A 25,915-nucleotide genomic window follows, 5' to 3' on the forward strand; every position below is an offset into this window, starting at 1 on the left:
TCAAACAGAGTGCTGCAGCAGAACGACTTGAGGGAGGGACCCTTTAAAGTGACTCAAATCTACTTGGATCCCACTATGCCGTGATTACAAATACATCACCAGTGCGGTTGCAAAACAGAAATCCACCTTTAGGCACACAGTCCCAATCAAAACCACTGGTTACCTGGAAGTTATAAACGTCTCATGCTTGTGTTTGCCAAGTTTAAAGCCTTTTGTGGTTTTTGTCCGACCCGGAGAAGTAGGCTCTGTCAAAAATGACCTCTCCAGCTCTGCCTGCAAGTCAAAGTCACTGCATCCTTTTTCCGACAGTTCAATTAAGTCAACCTTTACCTGTAAGAGTGAGAATTTCATTCCACTTTAATCATTCCCCCAGACAACTGTCAGCATCCCCAAACATGAAAACACTCTTGTAAGGCTGCTGGTAAATGAGTAGCCCATTTTTATCCATCTACATTCCTAACAGCATAACTCTTTGTTGCTTACACTATGAATGGGGTCTCAAAAATACTGCTGACAATTAAGCTAGAAATGCTCCAGTCCCCACCCATTCAAGTATTAAAAACTCAAGACTTTTACCATGTCAGGGTCAGTTTCAATTTCTTCAGCCTGGAATGGCGAGAACCACATAGATTTCAGCTGGTCATCCATGACATCTGCCAAGACGTATGCAGTCCTGTAATATCAAATGTATTTTTTTTAAAAATAGGGGTCAGTGTTCGCTGTCTCCATATGAAATAAATGTTACCCACTGGTATTCATCATCCACTCCTCCAATAAAACGTTTCCTAAAGGACCATGGCTTCACCACTTCCTTCCTAAAGCAGAAGGAAGAACACAATCCCACTTGGAGCATCCTAATGCCCAATGGAGAACATGGCTTGCACCTTTGCTATGACCAGTTGCTCTTGTCTCCTATTCTTTGCAATGTCTATCAAGCACTTTCCTATGTCATCAAATACAGCCTGACAGCCTTCTAGGACAGGGACCATATCACGTCTGTATTTTGTTTAGCATTCTATACACTATTTTTGCTATCTTAAAAACATACGCCCTGTCCTTCTATCTGTCCACTGTTCACAATCAACGCTGTGATAAACCAATACTGTGATAAGTAATGGTGCATAAGTTGGAAACAATTTTATGTATGTTTAAAACAAGACAAACAAAAAGGAAACATTAAGTCCATGCTGTGTTCAAGAAAGACACTGATCATGATAAAAAGAAAGGTGGACTACTCAACGCCTATTCTTTCCAAATAAAGAAGGATCAGAAGAGACATTTAGCAATGTTGACAAAAAGAAGGTGAGAGATCACAATTGACAAAGAAACACACCCATCATACTTGTGCAATACTTGTGTCACAAGATCAGAACCTCAACCTATCATTTGCAGGGGGAAAGGAGGTGTGATGATGGACTAAGACAAGAGAACTGGGTAATCTCTGTTGTAATGCATAGAGCTTTGCTGGTCTATGACCGTAATAAAGTTTTATTATTATTATTATTATTATTATTATTATTATTATTATTAATGCATAGAGCCCATAAAGATGAATGCAAGAAGTTAAACACGGTCCCAAATATACCACCACACACTCCTGGTTTTCAGATATTCTACTTCTTCACAGGCACAGATGCACATTCAGCACTTTACCTATTATTAAAAAGATGCTGGAGAGATTCTGGTACAGGAAGGATTGGCTCTACATCTTGGTCACTCAGTGGACAAGGATCACCAGCAGATTCCAGCATCTGCCGAAGTCCAACAACATTGTCCAATAAAGATTCCAGACTGTCATCTTCTTTTGAGCGCTCCTGTGTAAGGAACACTGCAATCACTAACAGCTCAGACAGAATTTAAGCATTTTTGCCACCTGATAAGATGCAGCAAACTAGCAGCAACTCTTTCAACAAATACATGTTCAGTTGACATCATGGACATATGGCACAGTAATTAAACCGCTGTGGCAAAAAAATAGGGTTGTATCCAGCTAAATCATATGCAGAGTAGACATTAATCAACCTTAGTCGTGTCCATTAATTTCAATGGGTCTACCAAGGGCTGAACTTGCACTGGATACAACCCAGAGAATCTTGCGGCACCTTAAAGAATGTGAGTGATATCCAAAGTCAGTCATACTGAAATCAATGGACTGATTTCAATAGGTCTACTCAGATTTATTATAGTGTACACTTTTGTGGACTAGGCCCCAGTCGATCAGGTGCCTGAAGTGTTATCCAGTATATGTACTGGGCTATTGAGAAACAAATTGTACGCGGTGGAGCCAATTGGCCATGGGAGGAAGGGCAGGAAAAATGTAATAAATAAGTTCAAGAGGCATAGCCTGATAATTTTTTGTAAAGCTAAGCTTAATATGCATAACTAATAACCGCAGTGATCATTCCTAACAGTACTAAACAGTGGCAACACAATCATCCTAGCTTTATCACTAGTTACAAATTATAATTATTATTAATATTTGTAGCCTGACCGTCATCGAGTTAAGATACATGGGCAGTGTTCAAAAACATTGCATAAAAATGAATACATACACAAATGTTTTAAAAGACATATAAAATGCATTACAATCAAATCAGAACAGTAGCAATGAGAAACTATCAGACTCCTAACTCTCAAACATCTGGCACTGACACAAAAAAGTGAACATTATATTACCAAAACTAGCTTTTCCAGCTTGAGGAGCAGATTTTCAGGAGTTTCTTCTTTGTTTTGTAATTGGTATTTTAATTCTGCAGTAGTAAGACCCAAAGTTCTGGCAGGATGGGCTCCATCTACTTCTGCAAGACTTCCGTCATCCCCACAACATCCCTAAGGAAGATTAAGTACACTACATGAGTACACAAGCAATAACACCACAGCACCATAATGCGGTTAACTGATGACATATATTTTTTTGACACCTCCCTGTAAAACCACCTTGAAACGTTTCTTGCTAGAACTCTCTCTCTCTCTCTCTGTCTCTCTCATGGCTTTTCAGTACTCTACTAAGGAATTTTTATCCCTGCCAACAAATAACCTACCAGGTTGAATGGTTTTTACCTTTCCATTGTTTTCACCTGCTGCAAACTAAATTCTGTTTTTACTGATTTAATGTTTACTTATTTGTTGTTGAGAGAGAGAGTGTGTGTGTGTACATTTTTAAACTGATGTAAACCACCTTGGGTATTATTATCATAATAGAAAAGTAGGAAATAAATCCTCTCGAATAATAAATAAATAAATAAAATTGGCCCTTTGGAATTCTGTTAGATAACCATAATTTCTATCATCTGATGGAAGTATTACAGCTGTACGCTTTAAAGAAAACTGCAGCTGCTTTTCCTGAGCTGAAATGCAACAGAATGCAATAAAGTCAAAGCTTCAGAAAGTCCTCTGTACACATTTACTCACCAGTGTATCAGAATTCAGTATCTGCCTCATGAAATCCAGAAAAGACGACGCAAGTTCTCCAGGGTCCTTATTAAAGCTGCTCACTACTCGCTTCAATCCATTGTGCAGAGCCCCACAGTGTTTTCTTAGAGAGCTGTTTTTGTTTCAAAGAAAAAGGTTGTTAACAACCCAGTTTTTGACGCAGCATATGAAAAAAATATGATTAATAGATCTAAAGCACTTAAAACATAGGCAGTTTCAGAAACACAACTGAATGAATTTATATGTATTTCAATGTTTCAGTTAATTAAAAGGATGTACTTGATTAATTAAACAGCATTTTTTAAATGTTTTAAATCCAAAACATATAGGAGGGAATACATCTTCTAAGATACTACCTTTTACGTCATATCAGACACTACCTGAAATATAGCAAGGATGCTTTGTTCAGAATTGTGGCTCAATCACATGCACATTAAAGCAAATCTGATGACTTCATGAAACCCATGTGATTAATTGACTAAGGTTTCTTTAATCAGCCAGCAGCCCTAATTAACATCTTCACAAAAAGAATTTGTACTATACAAGAACACTGCCAGATCATTTTTTTAAAAGGAATTTGCAAATTGAGTGTTTTATTATATAGTACAGTTAGCTTTCAACAATTCTTTCTGAGGGAAAGAGAAGATTAACAGCACCAAAAAATGCCACACTAGTATGTTCTTGCTGTTACCATTGCCTGTGAAATTTGACATTACATTAAGCACAATCTTCTGCTGTGTAAGCCCCACCGGGGGGGGGGGGACGAGCTGAACTAAACATTTTTGCGGTGTGAGTATGTTTGTGGAATGTACCTCTTCAGGTGATAGAATCCATAATCGTGCTCGGTAAGGAACATCATTGTTCTGATACAAGTCAGCAAACAGTTATAGCTGCTTTCAGCATTAGAAAATGTCTCCATCAGGCAGTCACAGATGGAAGCCATGAGTTCCTTGCTTGGTAACGAATTTGAAAGCTGCTCCAATTCAGAGAGAGTGCTCTCCGTGGAACTGGGCAAGACCAATGCAATGTCCTGCAAAGAGAAATCACAGTATTACAAAAGGCAGAAAGGCACACAGGCATCCCTTGGAGCCATGGCAAAAGCCACTTTAGAGCTTGCACCAACCGAGTGGGATTTTTAAAAAAAGCAAAGCTCTACTATCACACACCACAGGACTTCACAGTTACAAGACTGTCCACAGTTGCAATGTCTGCCATGCAGCACAGGGAGTGCTGTTGACAACCTGTTAAGCCATGGGTAGGCAAACTAAGGCCTGGGTACCAGATCTGGCCCAATCACCTTCTAAATCCAGCCTGCGGACGGTCTGGGAATCAGCGTGTTTTTACATGAGTAGAATGTGTCCTTTTATTTAAAATGCATCTCTGGGTCATTTGTGGGGCATAGGAATTTGTTCATCCCCCCCCCCCAAAAAATAATAATAATCCAGCCCCCCACAAGTACTGAGGGACACTGGACCGGCCCCCTGCTGAAAAAGTTTGCTGACCCCTGTGTTAAGTGAAAGATCTCTTGAGCACTGGTTTCTGATTCCTGGCCAACCATATTTAAAAGCATTTAGCTTTGCAAAGAAACATGAAGTGTTACTCAACAGCCATTTCATTAAGCTCTATAAAGCAGAACTTGAAACGACCTGCTCTTGAGTGCAGCTACTAAAAGAATTGGGAATCTGAGGCCCTTTAGTGACAATTAACTCCCACCAGCCTCAGTGAGAATAGATAGGGATGATACTATACAGCTGTGCAAATATAGCCTATATGCAATTAGTTTGAAAAAGGAGAGGTAGATTTATGGTAGGAGTTGATGGCAGCAACAATCCCTCTCTGCCAGAAACCAAACGGTTTCAAGGTTCTTCTTCCTGGCTCGGGAAATAGGTATGGCATAGTTTCATAAGACTTAGGAATGCAATTAAAGGAAGAGGGACTCAATCTTGGTGCAACTCATGAATTCCTGAAAGAAGATTCAGCCTTGGTGCAATTTGTGAATCAATGAAGAACAGGTTTTTAATGAATACAGTTGTTCAGGGGTTTGACCAGAGAGAACCAATCGGAATGTGTCTTGAGATTTGAAATGAGTGGAGATTTTTATCTGGAAAACAAACAAAGTGTTTATACACACATACACACACCTTTTAGCTTTCATCCACGTATATTTTTCTCCTTCCTTGAAGGCATGCTGGCTAGGTGTTCTGGGGAGATGGACAGTAGGGATATCCTTTTTGTATTTTCTTGGACAAGCCTGTCTTGTTTCCTGAGGGAAGACTTGCACTCCTTCCAGGACAGCCCCTCCCCCCATTGCCCCTGGGTGCATATGCATGACAACATGTGCACAATCAATACAGAATGAAATTAAAGGGTTCTTTAGATTTTCGTTTTTAAATACCTGATCGCAGAGAGACTGCAAAATAGAAGCCAAGAACTCAGCACACTGCTGGTGAATAATGTTGTCCCCTGCAGCTCGCATTAAAGACAAAAGCTCTGGGAAAACTTCAGCATACTTCTCATCCCCTTTCAGAGTTCCATTAATCAAGTGCAAAATAGCCAGTTTACAAGCTTTGTGTGAAGCCAGGGCATCGAGTAACGCAAGCAAGCGGGTAGTCTGGCCAGTATATTGCTTCTCTTTGTCTTCTGGGTTGCTGAAGTGACACCAATGCTCTTATTAGAAAAGACAAATATACTGCATGCATGTTTATGACAAAACAAACTTCAGATCTGAAATTTCCATTAAAAGATTCATATACATTTGTGTGTGTGTGTGTGTGTGTGTGTGTGTAATATCTATATCTATATCTATATCTATATCTATATCTAATCTATATCTATATCTATATCTATCTATCTCTGCAAGTTTTCCACTGTAGTGGCACTGATTTTGTCACAAATGAGCTTATTACCATTACAGTGGTACCTTGGACTACAGACGCTTTGGGTTACAAACTCCACTAACCAGGAAGTGGTTGCGCCAGGTTAAGAACTTTGCCCTGGGATAAGAACGGAAATCGCACGCCAGCAGCACAGCAGCAGCAGGAGGCCCCATTAATGAAAGCACGCCTCAGGTCAAGAACCATTTCAGGTTAAGAACGGACCTCTGGAACGAATTAAGTTCTTAACCCAAGGTACCACTGTAATTTGATAGTTTTCAGGTTGCGGTCATTAATTAACTGTATCTAGTTGCCAGCAAAGATAACCACTACAGATTTGACTTTGGTATCTGAAGTCAGTAAGCCTAACAAAGTGTTGAAAAGAAATGCTATATTTCAGCCCTCTCCGTGTGTGGAGGCATCTCTTATCACCAACTGTATGATGCCTACCTCTCCATGCCACATTCATGCCATACATGCAGCAATTTACTGCAGCCCTCAGGATTTCCCAGCTGGAGGAGCCATCACACAGCTCCATCCTTCAAGACCCATCACCATGCATGGAGAGAAACAGAAGGCCTAAATCCAAGACAGTCACTGCCTATTCATGAACGAGATAGGAGAGGCATGGCCCATTTTCCAGCCTCAGCATGCAAAGGTTCTACAGAAGCCTTTAACAAAACTCCCATCATCCTTAGTCTGCACAACTATGGTGAGAGTCATAGACCAAAACTTCTGAAGGGCACCAGGTTAGCACTGCTACTTAAAGACCCTTAGGACAAAGTATAAAATTGTACCTTTGCAAATCTTCTACGAGCAGATCCAAAACAGTCCTCATAATAAGGAGAGCAGTTGGCGAAGCCAAGTCACACAACTGAACACAAATGCGTCTCAGCATATGCTGAATAGGCAGGCAGGTGGAGCCAGAGAAGGACCGTACTATTTCTTGCAGCAATTTTGCTTGAACGTGAAGATGCATGCTCCACAGTTTCCTAGTGTTGAGAGCCACCGATATGTCATGTGGTTCAATGACCTGTCAGAAAAGCAAAATAACTCTATGAACGTGCCAAAACGTAGAGTTCTTCTCCCACACCACATGCAAGGCACACTACCTGGTGCTCTTTAGGCAATCATGAAAACCCTTGTAGCCAATATATGTGCTCCAATATATGGAGTTATTGCCTCCCAGCTAAGGAGAAATATCCCCACTCATCATCCAGCATCAAAAGGGCAAATCCCCTCTATCAGCCTTTTAAAATGAGAGATGGGGAGCCTGCATCTCTCCACATGTGGCTGGACTACAATTCTCATCATCCCTGACCATTCACTATGCTGGCTGGGGCTGATGGGAGTCCAATGACACTGGAGAGCAACAGGTTGAGGGAGGTTGGTATACAATCTGTCAAACGGATAGATCCACTGCACAGCTCTTTATCAGTCAGTTCTTACCTACCCATCCTCTTCATCAGTCTTTTAATTTTCCTGCCTTTTACAAACAATTGGTAGTTTTTACATACCTGAGTGGTTTGCATGGGAAGCGGCAGCGGCAGCAACTCAGAAAGCAGTATAAGACCAGAGAAAAACCCTTCAGGAATTCTCAGAACAGAAGTGAGGACCTCTTTTAGCATGAGCGACCAAGTGTTATTGGCCAGAGTTTCCTCCGAGATGGTTAGCTTCTCATTAACCCCCTGGGTAAAAGTCAACAAAATGTCGACAATGTCATTCTGGATTTTTTGTTCATCGCTATCTAAACGTCCCGAGAGGGGAATAGAACACAGGAGCATGTGTAAAGAAATAAGTGCGGAAGGAATACGCATATCTTTGAACTCAAAGGACCCTCCACGCAGCAGTTCGGTCAACATGGTCTTCAAGAGGGTGAGGGTGCACCGGGCCATGGAAATCGTAGTGACTCTGTGAAGGGTAGTCCCCATGTTGACATGGAGTCTCCAGGGCTGAATAAGGATGCTGTTTAGCTTTTGCAGAACACGAATAAAAGTGTCCATTCCTTCAGAAGAGAACATCTGTATGACTGCAAGGTTCCATTTCAGGTCCTTCTGCTGACCTTTAGGAGGAAATGGGGGGTGGAGGAGGGGAGGAAAGAGAAAAACCATGTTGTGCCTTGATCTCAGTCATTGGGAAAATATAGATCAGGTGCAATGATTCCTTTTTATGAGACTTCTGTCCATGACCAAGCACATACATTTTTACATGACACCAAATTTATCATGGGGCACAGAATCCTTACATTTTACTCTTAACTTTCCCACCAAGCTGCTCCAAAAATTCTACATGCTCTGTCAGCAACAGAAAATGGTCCAAAGAAACAATTTACTTCAATATGGCTATAGGAGGTGGTGATTAAATCTAATGTACTCTTATAAAGGAAATGGAACAATGTTAAAAGCAAGTATTATACCTTCAACAGGTGGTGGAGGGCATGCAATATGGCACAGGACACGAAGTGCAGTAGGAAGACCAACTCCTTCCTGGGTCATCAAGCTATCAATATTCTTTAAAATAAAATTTGAAAAATAAGACTCATGTTATTAAAGATCAATATTCAACAAAAATGGGTGCAGTAGAGAACTTTATCTTGCTTCTGAGCAACAAATGATAGGCTGACTTCAAACTTGAGTGTTAGGACCATTAGGTGTTTTTTTTACTAGAATCCTTTTAATCTATTGACTTATTCAACACAGAACTTTTTTTTTAACAGCTAAAGAATAACTAATCTAGGCTAAGTTATTCTGATTGTGCATTCATTTGCTTAGGAATGTTAAGTATCATCTTGTTGCATCAGACCATTGTCCGTCTTTGGTCCAAACTACTTGCCAGTACTTAAGTGGTCCATCAGAAGTGGGGCAGTGGTCTACAAAACTTCTTTCCACTCTTTCTATACAAGGCATCAAAGTAAAAGTAACAGAAGGGTTGAAAATTCTAATGGAAAGTCACCACAAAACACACAACATCTTAGAGCCAAACTAGATAATTACAAAAATGTTTTAAGTAAATAGCAACCAGGTAGGAAGCAATCTTGACTGGGGCCAAGTGTGTATCTGAAGAAGTGTGCATGCACACAAAAGCTCATACCAAGAACATACTTAGTTGGTTCTAAGGTGCTACTGGAAGGTTGTGGTTTTTTTTTTTTTTTTTTTGACTGGGGCATAATGGAGAAGTGAAGCTATACTCTCTTTCCACAGCTGTAGTTTCAATTCAATGGAAATCCCAATGTGAATAAAAGCCAGATAATAACTTGATCATTCCCCCTCCCCATGGCTGCTATTTGCTTTTTAAAAACTGCATTGAATTAGCAGTTCCATTAATAAGGTCACATCTAGTTTTGCTCTTCAAAAAGGACACTATTAGAAACAGAGAACCAACAATTCCTTCTTGAAATACATTGACTACTATTTTAAAAAATGCTATTAAGGGATAATACTAAAACACCACACAAAATGGTCCAATATAGAATGTACTTATAACCAAACACTTCTTGATAAAGGAGTACCAGGCAAACTTTATGATAACCCTATGCCAGGCATAGGCAAACTCGGCCCTCCAGATGTTTTGAGACTACAATTCCCATCATCCCTGACCACTGGTCCTGTTAGCTGCCTATGCCTGCCCTATGCCATCGGAACTGTGAAAACACAGAATTTTGCCTCCTGTATATACAATGCAAAAAATCAACCAATGAAATAGCTAGGAGTGGATTTTTAAGAAAATGCAGGCATTGAGAAAGGTTTTTACTAACCTGTTTAATATATTCAATGAGATTTGGGATACAATTAATTTCAAACCGAAGTGTTTTCAAGGGTTCCAGCCATTTGCCAAGTTCTAAAACAAACAAGGCAACTTGAAGAATGTTGCATTATGTAAAACTGTGCATTCCAAAAATATGGTGACAAACAATAGAACTACAGGCCTTTGTATATAAATCAAGTTAACTTTTAATACAACATTAAAACTGCTTTAATTCAAAGAATAAAGACTCAATGTATACATATGAGCCAAATTTTGATTTTGTTTTGGTCTGAAATTATTCTTTATTACACCACATTTCAGCTGATTTCTTCAGCTGAGAGCACCAAGAGCACTGCTGAAGATCGATTTCTATAGGTCCAGGGATGTCTTTATCAAAAGTTAGCTTATTTGCATTAAAACAATCAAAAAGGTTGACTTCCATTCAGCAGTGGGGGGAAATCAGTATGACTTGGGCTGCTATCCTATGTATATTTACATGGGAATAAATCCCTATGATTTCAATTCAACTTACTGCAACATATGTGGTTGCAGCTGTAGTTAAGTATGAGTCTTACAAGGATTTTGAAAAGGTTTTAATATTGGATTCAATGCCATAAAAAGTATCTGAACCATGACCATCTATTTGTCCCAAAAGGCAATTTTGCCCAGCACAAATCAAACATTTAATCTCTTGAATATTCAATATTAAGCCCCATCTTAGCTACAAAGGCCTCCTGTGTGCATGTTCTAAAATGAAAGTTTTTTCCTCAGCTCAGAATAACTTGAATTTCTTTGTCTTTATTGTATGCAAGCCAAGGCTATCTTGTCTCTCAGAAACAAAAACAGACTGAAAATTCAATGGAAGTACTGGCAGGAGGAAAACAAAAGCAGAGCTTTAAAAACACAGAACCAGCACAGCATTTTATAACAGCACCATTCATGATAAAAATCAAGATTCTAATAAAGGTACACTTATGTAATGTTGCCTTTATCACCAGCCTAAAAGCAGGTCATGAAGGAGTCAGGCACACCTATTGAGAGGTCTTTACAAATCTTCAGCACTACAGCCAAAAAGGCGCTCTCTCCTACCTCCTATTTGCCTTGTTTCAGATGCAGGACTGAAGGAGATCCTTGAAGTGGAATGAAGGTCCCAGACAGGCTAACATGGGCAGGTGGGGTTTCCTAGATATTCTGACCCAAGGCTGCTTGGGACTTTAAAAAGCCATGTACTGTATAGTAAAACAGTCCGTGCAATGCAAAAGCCTGCACACAAAGGGGTCCCCTTTCATCAGTTGTTGTCTTGAAGTGGGCATGACAAGATTACAACAGCTCCAATTTGAGAAACACATTTACAATGGAAGCTCTCTGGTCATAATCAATGTCCAGTGACTTTTTTTAGTTTGTTCTTTGAACAAGAGCCCCCTACGTTGCTTCCTTAGAAGATTTCAAACACTGAACATTTTTCTGCAGCTACTGAATGACTCCCACCAATGAACAGCACGCTACACAAACAAGAGAATTTTCTGTGTTTCAAAGCCTCTTTGATACTAGGAAAAAAGCTACACAGTTTTTCAGTGAGCCTTTCTAGTAATCTGTATTTACTCGCATTATCAAAAACCAGAAGGTCAGGAGAGCCTTAGCAGACACCAAAAATATTTCACCTAAACTACTTCCAGCAACTCCCCCACTAACAGCACATACTGTACCTTGTAGTTTGGTGTTATTTTCATCAGCTTTGCAAAGCTTCAACAGGGGTGCTGAATACTGCTCAAGCATTTGGACATCACTGGAGGACTGAACCACCAGCAGAATAAGGATGCAAGCATAATTATAGGCAACTGACTTCTTTGACTTGGAATCGCTGAAACAGATTTTTCTGAAAATTATGACACACTTCACATTTGAATCCATACACGTATACTTGCAGAATACTATTCAGATTTTCATTTACAAAACAATTATTTTGTATGGAGAAGAAAAAAGTTCATACTACAAGTGGGAGTTTGCAAATGATTGGCATGTGATTGATTGACTCAGCCTATTCTCCTAGTTTCTCCACTTAGTTTCTCATAATCTTTTCAGAACTCAAAACAGAAAAGTCAATTATATTGATCAGAATCAAGCAGCAACCTACAGGAGGGATAAAGAATAGAACGGCTCTGATTTCAAATACATATAAGCTATGCCACAGGGAAACATTCACCTCCTTAGCACAAGCTAAAGTTGTGTATGCCACTTTGATCTGAAAACCCCACTCTTTCGATTGTGAATTTAACTACAGTATATTATCCTGGATTCAAGCATCTAAAATATGTTTATCTAAATTATGTTCTTGATCTGTGTAGCCAGTTTCAGACAAGCATGAAATGCTCTCATAACAACAACATGAAGGAATCAGAAAACAGCCATGCAGCTTATACTTCCTGTTTCACCACATTTCTGTCACATGCAACATACAACAACTTGCAAATCTCCACACTGGTGGATATGCAGAAGATCAATCTTACAGGACATTAAGATGAGGAGGAAGCACAACATGCTCACAGCTCCCCTCGTTCCTTGGTTTTAAAATGTTTGGCTTTGCTTTTAGCTATTCTTTCATGTCATCCATGGTGTTTTTGTGGTTGTTTTCCAGAGGATGTAGCACAGCTTCACATGCTGCAGAGCTAATATTTTCAAATCTAGTTATCCTGAGCCCACCCATTTAAAAGCAGGGATTAGAGAGTGGGGTGAGAAATCTGTTTAAACATCTCAAGGATTTCCTGTCTGCCCAGAAGCAATCAGAGCCAAATCAGCAAGCACTGACTGGGATGAAGAGGTTACTAACTTATGCGCCAGCCCATACATATCCTCAGACTATGCTGAGGAATGAGCATGTACCACCCCAGAACCAGGAAAGCCTGGTTCACTTCTTTAAAGGGAAGGCTTCATAAAAGGAGAAAAGTGAGGAGGGTAAGATGTTGGATTCTGTACTGCAGCAAAGTTCCATAACAAGGAACAACCCCAAAATAAAAGTTTGTGAAACCCAAATCAACCTGCAAACATCCATTTAAAAGCATAAAACCTAAAGCAAGGTTAAAAAATAAGATAATTACCCTAATGCCTCTTTGGAATAGAACTCCATTAAAGTAATAAGACTCTGGAGATTCTTCTCAAGGCTGAAGACATGGGCAACAGCAGCTCTTCCCACAGGGTTAAAAGTGATCAGGTAAAGGTTATGAAGCGTTCCCAGGAGATCTGAATGGTCAGTTTCATCAGTGGCTGTGCAGCGCTGGAAATGGCAGAATAGTTCTGAAATGCACTGCAGCGTCTGTGTTGAATGAAGAAGCCATGGGGGAAAGGCTTCATCACTTGCCCCATCAGTCTGGAGACCTTCCTCTTGATCAGGGTCAGAGAAATGGCAAAAGGCTCGAACCAGCAGGTTTGTGGCTTCGTACTCGGAGAGGAAGAAAAGAAGGCCCTTCTGGGACTGTGCCAAAAACCTCAGTATATCCCTGGTGGACTGCAGCACCCCAGGGTGCACATTAGTTATTGGATTGGATAATAGCAACGTGACAGATTCCAAGAAATTGTGGTTATGAAGGTACCTGCAAATATGTAAGAAGCAGCATGCTCAATTCCACTTCAAAATATAGTACATTGGCAGAATTTTTTTATTACTACTTTCAATGCAATGGTATGTGAATAGCTGCAGAAGTGTACAACTCTGGGTGGGATTCAATAAAGTTTTACTCAGAACAGACCCAGTGGAATTAATGAACACTGCATTAGAACCTGAGAAATTGTGATGTGCCCACAAGCACTCACTAATCTTCAAATGTGAGCAGGAATTTGAATCCAGATCTTCTCAGTTCAAGTCTGACACTGTTGTTCACCACCACCTCACTGAATTAAAGGATTAGAGTGAAGAGACTTGATGAAGACAGTGGTGGAGTTTTGTTTAGTTATGAGATGGCATGACAGAAGACACAGGGTGGGAAAGGGGGAAAAGAGACAACAGTCTAGGCTGAAACATCTCCCAACATTGAAAGACCCTTATTAAGCAGCACACAATACATGCATTACAAGTACTTGTGTCAACAACCTAGTGGCAGAAAGCAAACAAACAGGTATCCCTTTGGAACATATAATAAAAACTAAGGCCACTCACCTGAAGAGCACTGGGAAAGGGTCGTCCCTTTCTGGTGGCCCTGTAATACGTGCTGTTGTTGGGAAAGATTTCACTGGTGGCTGGATCATAGTGTGAGGGGCAGTCTCCATCAAATGCATTATCTCATCCAAAAGGTTAATGAGTTTCTCCACTTCTCCTTCACTCATGCTGGAGGACTCCAAAAGATTGTCCATATCCATTGGAGTGTCCACATCATTTTCATATTCCTGGCTACCCCTTTCAAGTCCAGCGTCCGTATCCTGCTCAGGCTCAGTGTGATTAGGAAGAGATGGAGGATATTCTGCTAACTGGTCAGCAAACTTTTTGACCTCAGACAAAACCTCGTAGAAGTGGCATTTCTGTAGAATTGCAGAGCAGGCAGTGACAACCCTTACTGTCTGATCCAGCAGAATGAGCTCCAGGAGTCTCTGATAACCACTTTTTTCATGCACCTCTGAGCCGCTACTCAAAAATGCCTCCATTCCTTCAGTCATACTAACAACGCTATCCAAAGCTTTGAATGCATTGAGTTTAAGAGAAGAAGAAACATGATCCGCAAAGAGCAGTTCAAATAGAGAATTAATTACTCCTGCCTGCAACAGGCCCGTTATCCCTCGAGTTCCACATTCTGCCAGCGAGGAGACAAGTTTTGTCCCAGCTTTAAGCTGACGGACATTCAAAGCGATCGGCTGTCTCAGGGCTACCTGTAGGTTTAATGACTGCATTGTCCAGTCAACCAACTGGCTTATATAATCCTGATTCGGGTCCTTTAACTGCAAGTAGCTTAGCCCTTTGACTATTAAACTAGGAATTTCTTCCAGAGCAGTGACCCACTTTGCACCCCTCTCCTCCTGATATAATTCTAGGAGTTCAGTCAATTTAGTAGAGGTCTCAACTGCCCCTGAATTTTCCTTGTCTGGATCTTGATCTTTCATCTTAGCAACTTCTGTTTCAAAAGTGGTCTTGTAGGGACAGCTAAAGTACAGAAGAGGCCCAAGTTCCCTATCAAAAGGATCATAGGTCACAGGCGGCACTCTGGCTAGATCCTCAGCAGTGTACTCAATGTCAAAGCTCGGGTACTTAAATGTCTCACGTTCCAAGTCAGCAATTCCATCTTCATCACTTGAAATCTGCTCATAACCATCATCCCCTGAAAAGAAAAGTTTAAAATTACCTTGTGGGATCCATTGAACCAATATAAGCAACAAATTACACCCATCCATTAATTACAGCTTTGAAAAATAAACCATCTTCTCCCCTTTTGCTCATGAACATGGGAGCCCCAGCAGTAAAACATTTGCAGGATGCTTTGCCAGCCCATCAGCTATGCACCCACACACAGCACCAAAAGGTATCAACTAACAAGAGAAATATATAATTGCACCATATAATTAAGATTATCTCCACAAGGAGAATTCTTAACCTTGGTTTTTATTTATTTCAAGACCACCCTCTATCTCGTAAGATCTTGAAGTGGTGAATACCACAATACAGTCAGACTAAAATACAAGGAAATCACTCAATCCATTCCACAGCAACATTCAAACCACCTTATCCAGCTTACAGTCCTCACCCAAAAGACTGTATGAAAAGATTATTTGTAGTACAGTGGTGCCCCGCTAGACGAATGCCTCAGTAGACGAAAAACTCACTAGACGAAAGGCATTCGCTAGCGGAAGGCTGTCTCGCAAGACGAATTTTTCAATGGGCTTGCCTCTCAAGACGAAAAAATTTCTGATTTTTTTCGTCAAACCGCTCTTCCCCCGTTGGTGCTTCGCAAGACGAAATTTTCGCTATACGACAGCACTCGCAGAACGAATTAATTTCGTCTTGCGAGGCACCACTGTATTTGTTAGTCACTTTATACAAAAAAAAAGTATTAAAGCAGCTTAAGATAAAATACAAATAATTTAAATCAATTAAAAGTCAAACTGAAAAACAATGTACAATACAAAACTCTTCAAATGCTCATCCAAGAACTAGCCCTACTGTACCCCACTAAAAAATGAGCAGCACAACAGAGACTAACTGAAGCACCAAAAGTCTAGCAAACAGAAGCATCTAACACCCAAAAGCTGATGATACCAGGAAAGTTTCCCTAGGGGGAGTATTTCAAAAATGGGGGCCCACCACTGAAAAACTTGTCTTGTGTAACCATCCTCTGCACCTCCCTCATATGGAGAAGTGTTTAAACTGATGTCTAAAACTCATGAGTAAGGGAGGCAGTCGTATCTCCTAATGAAGGGAGTTCCACAATCAGGGCACCACCACTGAGAAGGTTCTCTCTCGTGTCACTGCATGTCAGAACATGCCCATCAACACAGGACCGCAAACATGAAAAGATAATGACTCACAACAGCAGTTATAGCACAAATAATATTTTGACAGAAAAGGTAGAAAAGCTATATGACACAAAACCTTCAAAATCTCTTCCCTAGTGTCCTCTGAAGTGCTTGGATTCCCAAAAAAATACTACATAAATTCCACTGTCTCAGGACCAGATCACACACACACAATGCTTATCACTATCAGCTTCCAGTGACAACTAGTGTGAACTGACTGACACAGGTTAAGTAACTCAGAACGTTTGCATACCCCGGAGTCAAATCAAACAATGGGTGGTTTTACTCAAGGTAAACCAACTGAAATTAATCAACATGACATTAGGTGCATTAATTTCAATAGTAAAGCTTGAACACTACTCAATATTTTTCAATAGGAACAGTTCACACATTCAGCTGAAAATCAACTGCTCTGTGATGAAGTGATGAAAGAACACATATGCATGTGCAACTCAGTCCTCAGCAGTTTCTGTATTTGCCTACCTTCACCCTCCTCCTCTTCTTCAACATCCTCTTCTTCTTCATCCTCCTCCTCCTCCTCTTCATCCTCTTCTTCATCTTCTGGAATACTCTCTACTGTTTGACCATCGTCATCCTCTTCATCTTCCTCCTCCTCCTCAACATCCACCCCCTCTTCCTCATCCACTTCTTCGGGCTGGTCTTCTTCCACTTCTGCTTCATCAGAATAGGGACCCTCCTGGTGAACGGATGTCCGATCAGGAGAAATGGGCTCAAAGTAATCCTCTCTGTGATCAACATCGTCATCTTTCTCCCCAACCACTGGAAAGAATCCACAGCAAAATTAATTTAAACAACTGTCATTTTCAAAAAGAAAGATAAAGCAAACAACAACAAAAGCTAAACAACTAATACCCATGGTGTAAATTTAATGTTCTAAGAGAATTCTGTGTATTTTCCATACAATTTAAATCGTCAAGCTAGAACGCTAATAAACTGCTGCTTTGGTTTTGTAGTTTTAAGGCAAGGTTAGCCTCCATGGACCAATACAGATGTTTGCCAATTCTCCCGTATGCAGCAGCCTAATAGATGCATCTTATCTCCCGTCACAACTGCCACTTCCCAGTGGTGAATTCAGTTGCAGCTGGAAAATATACCTACTACTAGAAAAACAGCAACACTTTCTCCTCTCTTAAATTATGCATGCATCTGGACACAAGTGAGAAAGAAATGGAAATAAAGTTAAGTTCCAAAATACCTGATACGGGCATTGGCTCATCTTCATCATCATCAGGAGGAGGGGGGCCTGGTGGAGTTCTTGGGCCTCTAGGCTGTGGTCGTGGAGGACTGCCATTAAACTGATCCTCTTTCTCTCCTTCAGCTGTAAAAAAAAGGGGCATATAAAATGAGCTTATAAATAAAGATGAATAAATTCATGGGAAGCCTGTAGCATCACTTGGGAAGTTGCTGAAAATGAACCACTCAGTAAAAAACTATAGTGGTGCATGCATTAACTTATAGATCACAGACAAAAACTTCAGCTGAAAGAAGTAATGAGACACAAACGTTTTAGATGTAGATGATTTAACTCAGGTGTCCCCAGACTTACCAGACCTTGGGCCGCTTCCTCCAGCGTCGATCGCGCAGCGGACCAGAGGGCGGGGAGCGTGCGCCCACACGCTATTTCCGGTGCACTTTCAGGTTGACGGAGCGCCAGAAATAGCTTGTGCGCATGCGCAAGTGTCATTTCCGGCACACTTTCGGGTCGGCACAATGTCATAAATAGCTTGTATGCGTGCGCACGGGCCTCCGCAGACCCGGAAGTATGCCGGAAATTACGCTTGTGCATGCGCACAAGCTATTTCCGTTGCTCCGCTGACCCGAAAGTGGGCAGCCGCACCGCGCCGGTAAGAGCAGGCGGCGGCAGCAGGCAGCAGGGGTCGCCGGGGGCCAGATAAATGAGCCCCTCGGGCCGCATCCAGCCTGCAGGCCTTAGTCTGGGGACCCCTGATTTAACTTCTATGGGGGGATCACTTCTCTTTGCATTTCTTTTAAAAGAAAATTAAGAATTTTAGTTGGATTAGTTTTGGAATGCTTACCAGGTTTCGGAGTTCTTTTCAAAGCTGCTTGTTGCTGAGGAGGGGGTGGTGGCGGTGGCGGCGGAGGGGGAGAGTCCCTATCATGGCTTATTACTCTGTCAACAGAGCCATATATTGCAAGCGTCAAGCAGTTGTACCAGCCTCTCAGAACTAATCCATCAGTGTTGACCTGGTTTTTAAATGAGAGAGAACATAAAAGAAACAAAGATAAAACCTTTAACTTGCTGCACCTACAAGCTCAGTACCAGTATACATTTGCAATGAAATATAGTTCCAGCTATATTCACTTACATGTTACAGTAGATATAAATGCACTTTGCAAATACATGAGGCACAGACTCCTGAAATAGTTTTGAAAGCTTCAGCTTTAAAAAAAAAAAAAAAAAAAAAGACAGGTGAGCTGTGATGTGAGGGGCATGGGCTGGGCAGAGGGATGTTACTTGATCAGAGTCCCATGGGTCAGATAGAGAGAACTTAAAGGTCACCTTCTGCTTGTGAGTCAGAGGTTCCCCATGGCTGGCCTACATGCATAGGTTCTCTAACACACACACATGAGACAACATCTGGCTACATAATGCTGGTCCCCCTACCATGTGCACTTGGCCCACTCAGAACAAATGTTTCTAATGGGCTTCAGATGGCCTGCACTGCATCACACAATGGACTAAAGCTAATCATGCCTCTCCCTAGGGCATTTCTTAGATGACACTTTATTTTTAATAGAGAGTGGGAACGAGGAGAGCACCTCTGGGGAAGGGCATTCCAAATGTGATCCTCCAAGACTGAGAAGAGGAGGAGTGTGGAAGAGGAGTTTGGATTTGATATCCTGCTTTTCACTACCCGAAGGAGTCTCAAAGCAGCTAACATTCTCCTTTCCCTTCCTCCCCCACAACAAACACTCTGTGAGGTGAGTGGGGCTGAGAGACTTCAAAGAAGTGTGACTAGCCCAAGGTCACCCAGCAGCTGCATGTGGAGGAGCGGAGACGCAAACCCGGTTCCCCAGATTACAAGTCTACCACTCTTAACCACTACACCACACTGGCTCTTGCTCTGCTCACCACCTCCTTATTTCAAATGATTGTGGGACTCTGATGAAGATCAAAGGATTGAGGCAGGCTCATGAGATAAATGGCAGTCCTTCAGATAGGTAACAACCAGCACTCTGAACTGCTCTTGGAAACAGACTAGCCACTGGTATGCATGTTTAAGATCTGTTGAGAGATGCTCTCTATAGTTGGCCCTAGTGAAAAACCCAGCAACTATGTTTTGCACTAATGAAACTTTCTGAGAAGACTTCAAAAGTACCCCAAGAACATCCCATCACAACAAAGCCCAGTGTAGAGGTTACCAGGCTCTCTCTGTACAAGAGTTGTCACTAGAACTCAGAATTTATAAGTGATCATTACCTTGGCATTAGGTCTGAAAATTATTGAAGAGTTCTCATCATACTCCAGGCTGTTAAAACAGAAATATGTGTTAAGTTTCAAAGAAACTGCACCAACATCTTTTACAACCAGATTCACAACGGTACTTTTTTCAAGCAATATCTTATGAGAATGACAATTATCCATTTTTTATATTTAGTAGTAGAATAGAGAAACTCAAAGCCTACATTTTCATTTACTTTAACTGTTTTCTTCATAAACATGACACAAGGAAACTAGTAGGCAGGCTTACACGGCTTGCCTTAGCCCTGGTTAAGTCTTACAATAGCACCAAAATTATGAAAGAATTATATAAATGCTTACCTTCCCAGCCTGTCAAATACAGGGGCACTTGGTTTGCTGACATTGTTGAAAAACAGGTCTAACTGAAATGTGTGAGGAGATGTTTCACTGAGAAGAAAGTCAAAGTGCAAAAAATTATTTTACAGGAGCACGATAAACAAGATAATCAAGCCTTAAAATACCAATTATCATATAGCCACAATCTGCAAGAAGTAAAGAAGTGGGGAGCTTTTTAATGGTATTTGACTACAAAATTAATAAGCCACAACTCAAGGGGAGGTGGAGAAGGGTAATGAGGAAGCACACAGCTCATTCTCAATCCAATAACTTGCAGTTTATCATGACATCTCATCAGGCCATTATCTAATAAACCTAGCATTGTTGGATCCAAAGGTAAATCATACATTGTTATACATTTAATTTTTTTCACTATCTTAACTATCACATTTGTAATTTTAGGCAAGCTCATCACTTATGTAAGAGGCCTGCAGATCTGTGACTACACCTCCACCACACATGTGCTATTTGACACTGCACAGATTTGATAAATGATCATAAATGCTTGGGATCAATAAAGACCCTGATTTCCATCAACTCTCACTACAAAACCACATCCCCTTTCACCATGCTCAATACCATTCTAAAGGAATTCCCCAAACCTTGAAAGTAACTTTTGGGAAAGACGGACAGAAAACTGCCACCAGGAGGAAGATGTGGGTGAGCACACTTCTTACTTCCCTTTCCTGATTTGTTCTAATCCTACTTCAACATAATACCCCAATAGGGCAAATAAGGGTTGGAGCTAACCAAAACTGTCTCCAAGCTATGGTTTGCCAATTCACTTCAAACTAAACAAACTCTCCAGCTCTGTGCTAGCCTTGTATTAGGATTGCACAAATCCACTCACCAGTTCATCAGGGTCAAGTGACCCTAGCATTCTGGCTATGGCCACTGTCTTGATGCAATCTAGATTCCTCTCTGAGTTCTCATATTGTCCTAAGCTTTGGAACAGGCTGATTCCAGGGGATAGTGCTGGATGGATCTGGGAGACCCAAGTTCAAGTTTTTCTGTGATTGTGTGGCCAAGGGCAAGTTTCTTCCACATCTCTATAATGGGAGCTACAAGGTTGTTGGGAAGGAGAACATAACAAAATACTTTCCAAATTTAAAATGCTGTTCAAATAACCACTGGTAGGTAGCTGCTAACTTCCAGAAAAGGAAGACTAGTTTCACTATGTGCTGAGCAAGTTCCAGCTGCTCGGCCCAACTCCCTTACTTCAGATGGAACTATTACTTGGAAACTGGGAATTGTCAACAAGAGTGGCTGGGGAAACTCAGCCAGATGGGCAGGGTACAAATAAATTATTGTTATTGTTATTGTTGTTGTTATTATTATTATTATCATCATCATCATCATCATCATTAAGGGAAGGTTTGCCTCCATCATAGGACTCAGCGAGAGACAAATCACTTCCTTGCTTCAGATGACATTGGGGGAGCTACTGTCTGGTATGAAACAGAATAACAAGGATGAGAGCCTGAATACTCCTGGCCCCATATGTACACCATGAAATTTTTGTTCCTGTACCACATTTGAGTTTGAGTTTGAGAATCTTCTGTAAGCCTTTGTTTAATTTGCTTTGAGAGGCACAAGGTGCTAGAAAGCAGGGTGTCTATATTGTAAACAAAGAACTCAATTAATCAATTTGCACTTACCCATAAGCTCTGTTTTCAGGTAAGTTAGAATGAGCTCTTACTCCTGGAGGGATGACACGTACTTCATTGATGTAAACCACACATGGAAAGCGAACCACATCTACATTACTGCTTTGCTATCGAAAACAAAAACAAAGTGAACAAAATTCATGAAGGTTAAAATATACGGCACAGCACCCAGAAATTGTCTAAAAGGCCAGCAATGATATGACAGCTGTATCCACCCATTTTTCCTGACAAGTGCCACCCACACTATGCTGCTTACCATTTGCAGCAGGCAAGGACATAAAAAAATAAAATTCAGAGGTGACATTCAGCCACTGAGTGCAGCTTTTGAAGAGTACAAATTAATTTTGCTTTTGTTATATTAATAGTTGCCTACCTTTTTAATGAGTAATTTAATGGCATTTATCCCATACTGAGATGCATTGCAATATTCTTTTTATATACAGTAAGTCTCTAAACTATCTTTCACTCACTTCACACAACCACAGCCTAAGGCATTATCTGGGCTGGTGTGATGTCATGGAATATTCACAACTACTATGGGAAGGGCCGGTCAAACATTGCTGTTAAAAAATTAATGTTCAATGTATCAAAGAGACAGAAAAGGCTATATTCTGACATCGGTAACGGAGGTGCAGGAAGAGAAGAATGAACAGAAAGATAGAATAGACAATGATCCAATAGGGAACTGAGGAACACAAAAAAAGTTTGCAATGTACTACAGGAAAGAGGGGAAAGCAAAACAGAAGGTGCATATGCCAAAAACCTAGTACAGTACTTGGCCAAAACAAAAGGAAAGCTGCATGATATTAGTATGAAACACGGTAGTAAAAGAACAAGAAAAGCATGAAGATTTAAAGCTTCACACAATGACTCAGTCACCTATCAGTATTTTAATGTACATTTAATGGCCATAGCATGCCTTTATAAAGTTACATCTTGCTACAGATGATGCAGTTAAAAAGTAACCACTAAATGTTACCAGAGGAAGCCTTTCACCAATTCCTTAGGCTGCCATCCAAAAAAAATACTTACAGCTGGGTAATAATGCTCAGGATTGTACTGTTCATGCAAACTGAGCTCAGGCCAGAAATATCACTATTTTATAGGACTGAAATGTGCCCATCTTATTTTATGTTCAGTAAAGAATTTCAGTCCAAATGGCTATAAAGCAAATTGTAATTTTAAGAATGGAATAAAAAAAGTTTACAACTTCTGCTGTTTTTTTGTTTGTTTTGCTCTTCTATTATTGTATTGTACACCACATTGAGGAATTTTATTGAAGGGAAGCAACAGAATATTTTTTCTAAATAAATACATTTGTGGCCTATGAAGTCAAACACAACCCACTAGCGACTCTCTAACCTTCTTGTTTCCTACTTGCCTGAAAAATGCTATATTATTGATTTTAGGTGCCTTGAGCACCATTTGGTGGGAAGGCATAATACAAATGTAACAAACAAATAATATACTGAACTAACTTTTGTATCTGATTTTTGTTGGAAGCCGCCCAGAGTAGCTGGGGAAATCCAGCCAGATGGGCGGGGTACAAATAATAAATATTATTATTATTATAACAGCAAGTGTTCTCAAACATCTGTTGGATACATGTATCTGATAAGATACATGGAAAGCAAGCTGTATTCAGCTTGGAGGGTGAAAAGGAATGCAGGCCTCCACTATATGTAAGCATACTCCACTATATGTAAGCATACTGTACCCCAGCCTTCCCCAAGCCCAGATGTTGCTTGGCTTCAGATCCCATTAGCTCCAATCAGTATTTTCACAAGCATCTTCCATCTGGTCTTCATAAGTCTAAGAACACTACAGTCCATCTAATGAATATTTCACTATAAGCACAAGTAGCAACTTCACATGCTCCACATTTGTTGAGTAAGCAAGTGTCTTAGTGGGTGAAGGTCAAGAGGCAAAGTATAATATAAACAACCGCAGCATACATCTGGTTATACTTGCATGATGAAATGTACTGAAATCCAAATAAATGTTCCTAACCCAACATATGGGTCATTTGGCATGCATAGACTCCCCTTTCTCCAAAAAAATAGGCATGCATAAGTGTACTGAATATGTATGAGAAAATATTTGAAAATGGTTTCCAGAAGTTCACAGGCAACCAAATTTGACAAATTAATGCTAGTGTTTGTGTAGTTAGCTGCAACAGCACAAACAATAATTTGACAATATTGCTAGAATTCAGTCCGCCTCACCTGTATTATCATTTTCACAGTCACAAATGATATTTCACACAGGGAATAGAAAGGATTCTATCTGCTCCCTATCTCCCACCAAGTCATATAACTGACTGCATTGCATACTTGTGCTTTTGGCAGATTAGAGTAGAGAAAGAGAAAGACAGTATATGCATTCTACTTTTCACTATCTCACAACTTAAAAGACTCAAAAGATTTGTTTTACCCAACCTACTAGTGCAGGAGAAAAGAGTGGGACCAGATTCCTATGTCAAGACAGGGGGCATCAGCAGCACAGCTACAGCAACATGCAGATAATTCAGCTGCTTGGAAAGCACGTATTACTGGACTTTGATGGCTCTATACATTAAGAGTTTTTAACCTCTCTCATCAATAATCTCCTCTACATAATAACATACAAACAGGGCAATACAAATTGTCAGTAAGGCTGCACATACTTAAGATCTCCAATTAGCCAAAGATTGTTTCGACTTAAAACAACTGTATTGTTGTTACCCTCACTTCCACTGGCTTTTTCTATCCCAGGGGTGGGGAACCATGGCCCTCCTGATGCTGCCGAACTGCAACTCCCATTCCCCCCCCCACTACTGTCTACATTGGTTGGGCTGACATAACTTGGAATCCAACAATATTCAGTGTGTGTTATCATGGATTATAATCTATGTTAGTAATTGCCACAGAGTAGCAGGTATTTGAGATTAAACAACACCTAGACAATTGACAGGCTTTTTTATTTTTATTAAAGGTAAGGCATCCCATTCCTATAGTCGAAGCCCCCCCCCCAAAAAATGAAAAAGAAATATGTTTACATCTGTACATGCGTGTGAACCTCTATACGAAGACGCAGGTGCACCTACTAAAGAACGAAACGGGTCAGAGCTGTCACTACCCTCGATGCGCGACGACCAGTTTCCTTTGTGGGGCTAGAAAGAGGGAAAGGGCTCTAGCCCCGCCCCGAGGATCCGACCCCTCCGCATAAAATCAACCCTCGTCCTTGGAGCAAAAAAAGACTAAAACTCCGCTATGCCCGTCCACTTTGGGCGCCCGTCAAACAGAAGGAAACGGCCCTCGCCTCCCCCGTTACCTCTGTGCTCTGGTGCTTGAAAGTGTCTAAAAACAGAAGCTCCGTTGTTGTATCCGCCGCCATTTTCCTTCGGCGGAAGCACCTCGCCTGACACTAGAAGCACTTCCGGAGTCAAGGAGGAACGGCAGGCGGTGGAGTGGGGCAGCGTGTGCTTATTTCCAGCCGTTCGGGAAATAGATGCTTCTCACCTGCTGCCTTTCATCCTAAATTTGCCGCTTGGCTAAAAGCAGAACAACGTGCCTATATATCGTTGGAGGAGCAAAAGCAGCGTAGTTGTGGGGGGTGCGGTTAAGGCATGCTATGCAATGTGCCCTTACTTGGAAATAATCCTCATTAATCAAGGGCGTTGTTTCTGAGTAATCTTTCCAAGTGGGATCGGGGTTTAGACCTCTGCAGCCTTACTTGGGAGTAAGAAGCATTTGGTACAGGGAGAGTGCCTTCCGAGTAAACAGGATGTCCAGCTGCGGAAGTTGGGTGAAGAGGAACAAAACTCCTGCACCTTTAATAATTGTGTGTTAGAGGGGATTTCAGTAGGTGTGCTATGCTGCTACACC

At 40.9% G+C, this 25,915-nt stretch overlaps 1 protein-coding gene across 2 annotated transcripts in view; it reads right to left on the reverse strand.

Annotated features, from left to right (window-relative positions):
• Positions 1 to 25,482, reverse strand: part of VIRMA (vir like m6A methyltransferase associated) — a 29,567-nt gene extending 4,085 nt beyond the window's left edge. The window contains exons 1-21 of one of the 2 annotated variants that reach the window (XM_033155593.1): positions 25,362 to 25,482; positions 22,041 to 22,156; positions 20,347 to 20,433; positions 20,005 to 20,053; positions 18,599 to 18,767; positions 17,758 to 17,880; positions 17,025 to 17,321; positions 14,200 to 15,349; positions 13,145 to 13,636; positions 11,756 to 11,910; positions 10,060 to 10,142; positions 8,722 to 8,815; positions 7,823 to 8,367; positions 7,103 to 7,338; positions 5,828 to 6,080; positions 4,245 to 4,462; positions 3,412 to 3,544; positions 2,677 to 2,829; positions 1,654 to 1,814; positions 577 to 673; positions 164 to 330 (exon numbers count right to left, since the gene is read on the reverse strand). In XM_033155593.1, coding sequence (XP_033011484.1) covers positions 164 to 330; positions 577 to 673; positions 1,654 to 1,814; positions 2,677 to 2,829; positions 3,412 to 3,544; positions 4,245 to 4,462; positions 5,828 to 6,080; positions 7,103 to 7,338; positions 7,823 to 8,367; positions 8,722 to 8,815; positions 10,060 to 10,142; positions 11,756 to 11,910; positions 13,145 to 13,636; positions 14,200 to 15,349; positions 17,025 to 17,321; positions 17,758 to 17,880; positions 18,599 to 18,767; positions 20,005 to 20,053; positions 20,347 to 20,433; positions 22,041 to 22,156; positions 25,362 to 25,424 — 4,841 coding nt within the window. In that variant the 5' untranslated portion in view covers positions 25,425 to 25,482. Of the gene's footprint in view, positions 1 to 163; positions 331 to 576; positions 674 to 1,653; positions 1,815 to 2,676; positions 2,830 to 3,411; positions 3,545 to 4,244; positions 4,463 to 5,827; positions 6,081 to 7,102; positions 7,339 to 7,822; positions 8,368 to 8,721; positions 8,816 to 10,059; positions 10,143 to 11,755; positions 11,926 to 13,144; positions 13,637 to 14,199; positions 15,350 to 17,024; positions 17,322 to 17,757; positions 17,881 to 18,598; positions 18,768 to 20,004; positions 20,054 to 20,346; positions 20,434 to 22,040; positions 22,157 to 25,361 lie in introns of both variants that reach the window. The other variant, XM_033155591.1, reaches the window with a different exon arrangement.
• Between the last annotated feature and the right edge of the window lie 433 nt (positions 25,483 to 25,915).

Source organism: Lacerta agilis, chromosome 7 (assembly GCF_009819535.1).
Source record: "Lacerta agilis isolate rLacAgi1 chromosome 7, rLacAgi1.pri, whole genome shotgun sequence".
Classification (NCBI taxonomy): domain Eukaryota; kingdom Metazoa; phylum Chordata; class Lepidosauria; order Squamata; family Lacertidae; genus Lacerta; species Lacerta agilis.